Consider the following 11,007-nt stretch of genomic DNA (forward strand, 5'->3'; position numbering starts at 1 on the left):
ATAAGCCAGTTGTTTGGGTACAAATGACAGTAGGAACGATTCAAGAAAGAGAAGGACTGGAAGTAAGTTCAAGCCGAGATGTACCATAGATTGTGAAAGGCGCCCTGAGCTAAAAAAAGGTAACTTTATTTTTTCCCAAGGTCTCAAGGTTGGATGTTCGCTCCAGTGTTCCAAACCCGAAGTTGTATGTCCTCGGAGGCCACCCCATCACAAGGCAAAGTCAGGGCGTACTGTGATGACCTACAAAGGCAAGGAAATCATAGAGAAATTAGGGGAAACTAGAGGTTTGACTCGATCGGGGAGGTGCTACTCTCCAGAAGAGTTGAGGAAGTCCAAGCAAATCAGAGAAGGCCAAATGCCAATAAAGAAACCAGTCACTGAAGAAGAGGCGGAAGAGTTTTTGAAACAGTTGAAAGTTCAGGATTACTCAATCATTGTCCAGCTGAGAAAGACTCCTGTCCAAATCTCTCTACTATCTCTGTTCATACATTCAAAAACGCATGCCCGTGTACTAATCAAGACCCTGAACGAGGCACATGTCTCAGAGAAGACCACAATGAATAAGTTGGAGAAGATAGCTAACAGATTTTTTGAGGTGAACAAAATCTCCTTTACTGATGATGAACTTACCGAGGAAGGAGCCGGGCACAATAAGGCTTTGCACCAGATCGTCAAATGTGAGGGGCATTATGTAAAGTGAGTGATGGTTGATGGAGACTCGAGAATAGATGTATGCCCTTTCTCTACTTTGAAAAGCATGCAGATTAATACAGACAGAATCCAACCCAGCAATGTTCGCATCCGGGCTTTTGATGGCTCAGCGAGAGATACCATTGGGGAGATCAACCTTACCATGACGATTGGGCCGACTGATTTTGAAATTGTTTTCCAAGTAGTAAACATGGGAACTTATTATAACTTTCTTCTTGGAAGATCATGGATCCATACGGCCCGAGCTGTGCCATCCACCTTGCATCAGATGCTCAAATTCGAACATGACAGGCAATAAATTATTATTCACAGAGAAGACTAGTCATCCATTTATAAAGACCCTTTGATCCCGTGTATTAAGGCCAACGAAGGGTGTGAGTCCATTGTCTATTAGGCATTCGAAGTGGTTGTTGTGGACCATGTTGAGGAAGGAAAGCCTATTCTGCATCCTCGTCTTTCTTCCATATCTGTAATGGTACCTGCACTTATACTGAGACAAGGTTATGAGCCAGGAAAAGGTTTAGGGGCATCATTACAAGGAATTCCAGAACCTATTTCTCCCTTCAGTAACAAGGGTACTTTTGGTTTAGGCTTCAAGCCAACATAAGCAGACGAAGACAAATCCAAGCATCACAAAAAGCATGTGTGGGTCTTTCAGCAACCTATCCCTTACATTTTCTACACTTTTGTCAAGCCACGACTCCAAGAGGGTCAAAATTCTTCGACGCATGCAAACATTGATGAAATTTGCCATGGCCTTAGCAAGATATTTTCTGAAGTGAATTTGATCTAGGCTGGTGAAGGCACTAGTCGTGTCGATATGCAACTAATTAGCCCAGACACCATGCTCAACAACTGGGAAACAACTCCTCACCTTACAAGGAATGAGTCTTGGTAGTTTGATTTTGCAACTTCTTTTTTGTACTTTGGTTTACTTTCAGGGTTGTAATCCAAACATCTTATTATGATTTTTTTTATGTTAACCCTTCTATCCTTTCAAATTCAATAAAATGCAGTTTAATTTCATATTAAGTTTTGTATATTTTCCTTTTCCTAATTTCTGTCATTTTATTTCCATTTCAGTTTTATTAATGTCTTCTTTAATATCATGACATGCATGCAAAATTCACGCTCAGATCTTAAAAAGCTGTTTAATTTCAAAATAATGCATCAAGAGGTTGAATATGATGAAGATGAGGATATTAAGCAAATTAAAAGAGAGTTGAAACAATTTGAAAACAAGTCTAAGCCCAACCTCGATGAAACTGAGCCAATTAATATCGGAAGTCATGAAGAAGTTAGAGAAACAAAGATAAGCGTTCACACTGAACAAAAAACCAGAGATGCCTTGATTCAACTTTTATTTGAATACTGAGATGTGTTTGCTTGGTCTTATGATGATATGCTGGGTTTAAGTATTGATCTAGTGGTTCATAAGCTTCCCACGTATCATGATTTTCCACCAGTCCAAGAAAAGCAATGAAAATTTAAAACGGATATGAGTGACAAAATTAAAGAGGACATAATGAAGCAACTGAGCGCCAATGTGGTCAGAGCTGTCCGATACACTACCTGGGTGGCATATGTTGTGCTTGTGCCAAAGAAGGATGGAAAAACCAGAGTCTGTGTTGACTACAGAGACCTGAACAAAGCAAGTCCAAAGGATAATTTTCCTTTACCAAACATCCACATTCTTGTAGATAATTGCGCAAAGCATGAGATACAATCGTTTGTGGATTGCTATGCTGGGTACCACCAGATTCTAATGGATAAGAATGATGCAGAAAACACCGCTTTCACCACTCCATGGGTCACTTATTGCTACAGAGTCATGCCATTCAGTTTGAAGAATGCAGGGGCAACTTACATGAGGGCCATGACTACCATGTTCCACGACATGATGCACAAAGAGATTGAAGTATATGTCGATGATGTCATCATAAAATAAAAAACTTAGGCTGATCACATGCGCAATTTGAAAAGGTTCTTCGAACGACTGCGAAGGTATGACCTTAAGCTTAATCCAACCAAGTGTGCATTTGGGGTTCCATCTGGGAAGCTCCTCGGTTTTATAGTCAGACGAAAAGGCATCAAATTGGATCCGTCTAAGATAAAGTCCATTCGAGATCTGCCACCCCCGAAGAACAAAACTGAATTCATGAGTTTGCTCTCGAAGTTGAACTACATCGGTAGGTTTATTCCTCAACTCACAACCACGTGCGAGCCCATCTTTAGGTTGTTAAAAAAAATGTTGCTGTTAAATGGACATACGACTGCCAAAAAGCATTCGACGGGATCAAAGACTATCTGTCGAAACCCCCTGTACTGGTCTCACCTAAACCGGGTAGGCCTTTCTTTTTATATATATCAGTGATGGATAATTCCTTCAGATGAGTTCTGGGGCAACATGATGCGACAGGAAAAAAGGAACAAGCAATCTATTATTTGAGCAAGAAGTTCACCAATTTTGAGGTTAAGTATACCCTTTCAGAAAGGACTTGTTGTGCCTTGACTTGGGTCACTTAGAAGTTGAGGCATTATCTTTTGGCCTACATTACTTACCTAATATCCAGAATTGATCCTTTAAAGTACATCTTCCAAAAGCCAATACCCACTGGCAGGCTCGCAAAATGGCAAATCCTATTCACAGAGTTCGACATCATCTATGTCACTTGCACCGCAATGAAATCACAGGCTCTGGCAGATCACTTGGCAGAGAATCCAGTTGATGATGATTACAAGCCACTGAGCACATACTTACAGGACAAAGAGGTCAACTCATTAAAGGAAGTAGCTCCAGACGACAATCATGTATGTAAGATGTATTTTGATGGGGCTGTCAATATCAAAGGAGTCGGGATCGGGGCAATCCTCATCTCACCTATTGGACAGCATTACCATGCAATGGCCCGACTTCGGTTGTTCTGTTCCAATAATACGGCAGAATACGATTCTTGTATCATGGGTTTGAAAATGGCCCTCGACATGGATGTGCATGAACTATTGGTTATGGGAGATTCTAACTTGTTTATCCTGCAAGCCCAAGGCAAATGGGAGACTCGAGATATCAAGCTTATTCCATACAGACAATGTGTCCAAGACCTGAGCAAAAGATTTAGATCCATCGAGTTCAAGTACATTCCTAGGTTTCACAATGAGCTAGCCGGCGCTTTGGCTACCTTAGCCACGATGCTCCCTTATCCAGGCAACACTCGTATGATCCATTGGAAATCCAAGTTTGGAATCAACATGGTTAATGCAATACAATTGAGGTAGAACCAGATGGTGAACTATGGTATCATGACATAAAATGATTCCTGAAAACAAGGGAATACCCAGAACATGCCAAGGGAGATAAAAAAAACTATAAGGTGGCTCGCTGGCGGTTTCTTCCTTAATGGGGAAATTTTGTACAAAAGGACCCCAAATTTGAACTTGTTGAGATGCATAGATGCCACAGAAGCTGAGCGGATCATGAGTGAAGTGCATTCAGGGGTATGAAGAACTCACATGAATGGATATGTTTTGGAGAAGACGATTCTGCGGGCAGGGTATTATTGGCTAACTATGGAGCGAGATTGCTTCAGTTTTGTTCGCAAGTGTCACCAATGCCAGATTCATGGTGACCTTATTCACTCGCCTCCTTCAGAGTTGCATTCCATGTCTTCTCCTTGGCCTTTCGTTGCTTGGGGAATGGATGTTATTGGGCCAATCGAGCCAAAGGATTAAAATGGTCATAGATTCATTTTGGTCGCCGTTGATTACTTCACCAAATGGGTGGAGGCAGTTACTTGCAAATCAGTCACCAAGAAAGTAGTGGTAGACTTTGTTAATTCCAACATCATCTATCGTTTCGTTATCCCAAAGACTATTATCACTGACAATGCAACCAATTTAAATAGTCATCTGATGAAGGAGGTATGCGAGCAGTTTAAAATTGTGCATCGCCATTCTACCCCTTACCGACCAAAAGCCAACGGAGCCTTTGAAGCGGAAAATAAGAACATCAAGAAGATTCTCAGGAAAATGATCCAAGGGTCCAGGAAACGGCATTAAAAGTTACCTTTTGCTCTTTTGGGATACCGCACGATTGCTCGCACATCTGTTGGTGCAACTCTTTATCTGCTAGTATATGGGACGGAAGCTGTAATATCAGCTGAATTCAAAATTCCTTCTCTTCGGATCATCATGGAATCGGAGATTGAGGATACAAATTGGGTAAAGACCTGATTAGAATAACTAATGATGATTGATGAAAAACGACTAACACCAGTATGTTTTGGCCAATTATACCATCAAAGAATGTCACGCGCTTACAACAAGAAAGTGCGTCCAAGGCAATTTGAGGTAGGCCAACTCGTTTTAAAACGCATTCTTCCACACCAAGTAGAAGCTAAAGGAAAGTTCACCCCGAACTGGAAAGGATCCTACATCATCAAGAAAATATTACCAAAAGGGGCCTTGCACTTGGTAGATGAAGAAGGACGGGTACCAGACATGACTATTAATGCACATGCAGTCAAAAGATATTATGTTTAATATATACCCACTACAGAACTTTCACGCATGATTTTCTCAGATTGAGATGGCGAAGGCTATCATTACTCACTATCCCAAATATGTGTCACCCTTTTGAGCCGTATTTGTCTTCTTTGTTTTCCCTCATTTTGGAACTTGTGTACTTGTAAAAAACATGAGAAAGAAAAAAGAAAAGAAAAAAAACCCAAACAACATATCTATAGAGTTAGTGAACTACGTTCGACCTGATTCCGAAAGGATACGTAGGTAGCCTTACCCTGGGTTCAGTCCCATCACAACAAAAAATCCATATTTACAATACTCCAAAACTGGGGCAAAAGTTTGTTTTTTTTTATGATTTTTCTGTAAAAATGGTTCCAAAAGTTGTAATTCAGTTCAAGGTTCTTTTCGCCTTTTCCCCATTAAGACCTCCTGATCAATCTTGGAGAATGTTTGAAGTCACCATGCCAAGGGCGCTGGACAACCTTCCAATGCAGTATCTTAATAAATAAAAAGAAAAGAAATGAGAGAGTCTTATTAGTGAAAACCCGTATTGGCACTGTAAGGTGATAGGGAGCAGAGAAATGAGGGATTCTTATTGGTGAAAACTCGTATGTGCACCATAAGGCGACGATGAGTAGAGAAATGAGGGAGGTCAGTTAGCGAAAACCTGCAAAGGCGCTACTAGTCGAATGAGGGTCTTCGATACTCCGGTATGAGCACAACCAATACAGTTTCAAGATGAACATTTGCGACAGATTTTGAGAATCAGGCAGCTCAGACGGATCAAGAGTCTAGTCCAAAATACATGTCATAATTCATTAAAGTCGGCACATACCTCCATATAAGTCTCCATTTTCCTCTCCCCCGAAAGGGTCACCTTTTGTTTAGACACAATTCCTTTTTTTCACTTTCAATTGCTTTTTTATTTTAACCCATAATTTTTCTTTGAGTCCTTTTTCGATCTAATCTTGCATCAGAAGAAAAGAAAAGAAATGGCTGCAAAGCTGACTACAGTTTCCCTGTAATACCAAGCATAATTTGGGGCATATACGGCATTGATGAGGACACAAATCCATCTGTGATATCTTTTGATAAGATGAACAAAGTGTCTCAAAAAAACTGAAAAGGTCGCCTAAGCAAGTCTTGCTTCTTGGGAAAATTGACAAGCAATACAGACACGAACTGGTACTAGGTGCAAGACAACTAAGTTTGATTTTAAAGGAAATTTGCTTTGCATTAGGGACAAGGGTTAGCGGTACCATGGACATCCTTATATGGAACAGTCAGGGGCAACATTAGAGAGCCAAGGTCTCCAGGAAGCGATATAGAGTATCCAAGCATCTCGATACCGCACTGACAGAGTCATTTCTTCGACAACAGTGGCCGTGAATTCAAATTACTTGGCGCATCAAAGCCACAAATCGACCACCACTTTGAAAACTCATAATTTTTCTTTCTTTTGCAGCAGAAACAAAGCAATGCAGAATGACGTTTCCCAAAGGATGAATATCACCAAAGGTAAGTTCCTCAAAATCTCCTTTTTATTTTATTTTTAGCATGCATCACTATTTTCCATACTTCTCATTTTCGTAGCTTAACTCAGGTAGAACCTTTTTCGCCTAGGGGGATCCAGCTCCTAGTTCCATGTAGAAGTACTCTTCACTCAGGATGTTTTATGTAGCTTAACCTAGGTAGAACCTTTTTGCCTAGGGGGATCCAGCTCATAGTTCCGGGTAGAAGTACTCTTCGCTCAGGATGTTTTACGTAGCTTAACCCAGGTAGAACATTTTCGCCTAGGGAGATCCAGCTCATAGTTCTGGGTAGAAGTACTCTTCGCTCAAGATGTTTTACGTAGCTTAACCCAAGTAGAACCTTTTTGCCTAGGGGGATCAAGCTCATAGTTCCGGGTAGAAGTACTCTTCGTTCAGGATGTTTTACGTCGCATAACCCAGGTAGAACTTTTTTGCCTAGGGGGATCCAGCTCATAGTTTTGGGTAGAAGTACTCTTCGCTCAGGATGTTTTATGTAGCTTAACCCAGCTAGAACCTTTTCGCCTAGGGGGATCCAGCTCATAGTTTCGGGTAGAAGTACCATTCGTTCATGCTTGATTTTTGAAGTTTAACCAGGTAAAACATTTTCGCCCAGGGGAATTCAACATTTTATCAGTAATATAGGGTGCCAACTCCCGGTTACATTTCCTTTTCAGTAATACAGGGTATCATCCCCTGGTTATATTCTTTTCAGTAATACAGGGTGCCAACCCCTGGTTCCACTCCGTTTCTATAATATAGGGTAGTAACCCCTGGTTACATCCCTTTTCAGTAATTCACGGCGCCAAAACCTGGTTACATTTCCTTTTTTATTAATACAGGGTACCAACCCCTGGTTACATCCCTTTTCAATAATACAGGGCACCAACCCCTAGTTACATCCCTTTTCAGTATTATAGGGCGCCAACCCCCAGTTACATTCCTTCTCAGTAATATAGGGTGCCAACCCCTGGTTACATTTTCTTACCATTATAGGGTACACCAAAACCTAGCTGTGTTTTCCAACATAGGGTACACCACTCCCTAGTTGAGTCGAGCTGAAATGTAGGGTACACCACTCCGTGATATCCTTTCCAGTATATGGTACACTAATCCCTAGCTGTGTTTTCCAATATAGGGTATACCAATCCCTTGTTGATCTAATTTTAAATGCAGGGTATACCACTCCTTGGTATCTTTGTTAACACCAGTTGTAAATGCAGTTACATGATCTCGAGGGTCGGTTGTTCCATCATATTTTGAAATATCGGGCATTTTAAAATTTTTAGGAATTGGCAAAGGAGCCGCACTTGGCTTCCAGGGCTGTTGTGAATATTTATCAATATCTACTCATTTTATCACGGGAGGTACACCAGGTATTTGTTCTATGAGACCATTCTGCTCTTTCAACTATTTCTGCAAAGTTAGTACCAAACTTTGTAAATCAGAGTTATTTAGTGTACTTGACCTCCCATCATGAGATTCATTGGGAATTTCTTGTCATGACCCAACTGGAAGGTCATGACTAGAAGTCGGGCCATACTTGCCGAGCACCAACGTACATTTTATCTAACCTTCCTTATTATCTTTAAGGGCCGACAAGACCAATATAAATGGTAAACATGGATCATGAACATCCAACAATGAAAGATAATTTCATGAACATACGCAACATGGGACGACAAGACTGTCAAGAAACTATATATAAGGTACGAGCTACCATGGTGCCATGAAAGACTATACAACAAAAATCAGCCGACAAGGCATTCCAAACCATACACGAGTCGACACCTGTCTATGAGCCTCTAAAAGAACATAAGTGCTACAACATTACCGGAACAGGGCCTCGACATACCCATAATGTCTATAACAAAAATGCATACCAAGACCACGGCAAGTCCGGAGAAGGGATCTTGCCAATAACCATTGAACCGGATAACCTACTGTGATGGGGGAGCTGCGTCTACCCGTCTATCAGGACCTGCAACACGACATGCAGCGTCCACAAATAAAAAGGACGTCAGTACGAATAAAGTACTGAGTATGTAAGGCAGGAAAGCAAAAGTAAGAACAATAATGTAAACAGTGATAGGGAATATACAACCTGTGACATCTGGGTACCTCTGAGGGCTACTGACATAAAATACATGATACATACATATATATATACATAAACTTTTAAAACATTCTCCTTTGTGGGCATCATCATCATCATATCATACCCGGCCGTAATAGGCTCGGTAAAACGTACCCGGCCATCATAGGGCTCGGTAGAATCGTACCCGGCCACGTGGAGCTCAGTAAAACCCAACTGATCAGTGGTTGTACAATAGGTGCCATACCCGGCCGACTATAGCGCGGCTCGGTAGAGTAAAATAGATACATATATATGATGCATGTTGGACTCATTGGAATCATATTTTGAACCTTTCGGAGTGACGTAAGGTCGGTATCATTCGTACACGTTATTAGGATTAACTCTTCATCAAGAATCTTATAAGAATCAGGAACTACCAACAACATTGATAATATAAGAATAAGAGAAGTAACATCAATATGAATCGTTTCATAAGAAGGGCAGCAATGTAAGTACTGCTAGCTTCTAAGAGTAGAGTATCTTTGGGAGCTCGTTCATTACATTATGTACAATCGGAGTCGTGCAAAAGAATAAGGGGATAGCCTCACATACCTTGTATATACTTCCCAACCTCAAGCTATGCAAATGTCACGACTCCTTAGTCTACAATAAGAGAGATGACACTATCATTATCGTTTAAGCATAGTAACTATTATGTATCGACCGCAACCTATTTTACGATGAAATGGACAGCACCTCCCCTATTTATATGACTTCCCACAAGTCAATACAATCACCAAACAGCCCAAACAACATCATTAATAATCATATTGAGCCTCCAAAATAGTCCACAAACTAACAACATTACTACCAAGCCTTTCGATATATATTTCACAAGTTCTAGCATCAACGACTTAGCCACAACTTGGAAAATCTTAAATATATATATAGTAAGAGGTTCCTTACCTTTAAACAGAAATAAAAACTCCAATTTGACCTTAATTTTCCACTAAATATCCCTTCAATTCTGCCACAAGAACAAGGAAGCGAAACTAGCAATTAATTCGGGTTTTTCGGCACTAAAATTACTTTAGAAGACTTGAAATCACCTAGGGTTGATATTAAAAACTTGAAGGTATATTTACAGAACATAAAACACTTAAAACAACCTCCCACACGAGCTGGAACAACACAAAAATCAGCAACAACAAGAAGAACAAGAAACTTACTAGCGCCACGGGATTCCCGACATTTGATTTGTGTTGTTTGCCCTTTGTTTGGGTCTTGGATCATGAGAGAACCTTGAGAGACTGTTTTTAGGGTTATAAGGTCTGAATATACTGAAAAATAATGACTTAAAACGGGGTTGAGGTATCTTATATATGTCCATATGTCTTAAACCGCCTTTGTGGGCCCCATAGAGAGCAGCTTGGCGCACTCTCGCGAAAACGCGAATATCTCTCTATTCTGAGATCGTATCGACGAACGGTTTAATGCGTTGGAAACTAGACTCATAGATCTTAAATTTTATAGGTAGATCACCCCATAATTCGAAGCACATTGGGAGAAAAATTCAGTAACATTTAACCTAAAGTTTAAGTAAAATTATAAACCTAAGTTGCGACAACTTTTATCGACTTTTGTTTCATAACTCGCTTGACTTCAAGACTTATGATACGGATATTATATGATTCAAATACATTAAAACAAGACCTCTTGGGACAGTTAATCACCTCTAGTGTTACCTAAAATACGGGTTACAACATTCTTGATTCGTTTAGCTTCTAATACTTGTTAACCACTCCTATACACCCTTGTATCGTTTAAGACCAATAGGATTAACTTCTTATCATCTCAAAGATAATATCTTCTTGGATTTACATCGACTAACTTATGGCGTGATCTATGGTATGCAAATTTGGGTTGTAACACCCTCTCCCCCTTAGGAACATTCGTCCTCGAATGTAAGGGTTTATGGGGTGTCTAACTCATCGTGGATTCCGACGGAGATTTCCGGCTGAGTTTCCCCTATAAAATGGACACTAGCCAAACTTGCAAGCAGTTAAACCCAACCTATGGCCTTACAAGACTATACAAAGCATTATGGATATGTACATTATCTGCATATCACCATTTTGTATTTTTAAAAAAGAGTATTCACAAGCTATT

The 11,007-nt window shown here is 40.3% G+C and overlaps 1 protein-coding gene across 1 annotated transcript; it reads left to right on the forward strand.

Moving 5' to 3' along the window:
• Nucleotides 1–3,393: 3,393 nt before the first annotated feature.
• LOC138892805 (uncharacterized) lies at nt 3,394–3,987 on the forward strand. Its single transcript, XM_070176547.1, has one exon. The coding sequence runs from the start codon at nt 3,394–3,396 to the stop codon at nt 3,985–3,987; it is 594 nt and encodes a 197-aa protein (XP_070032648.1).
• Nucleotides 3,988–11,007: the final 7,020 nt, after the last annotated feature.

Source organism: Nicotiana tomentosiformis, chromosome 5, assembly GCF_000390325.3.
Source record: "Nicotiana tomentosiformis chromosome 5, ASM39032v3, whole genome shotgun sequence".
In the NCBI taxonomy this organism is placed as follows: Eukaryota; Viridiplantae; Streptophyta; class Magnoliopsida; order Solanales; family Solanaceae; genus Nicotiana; species Nicotiana tomentosiformis.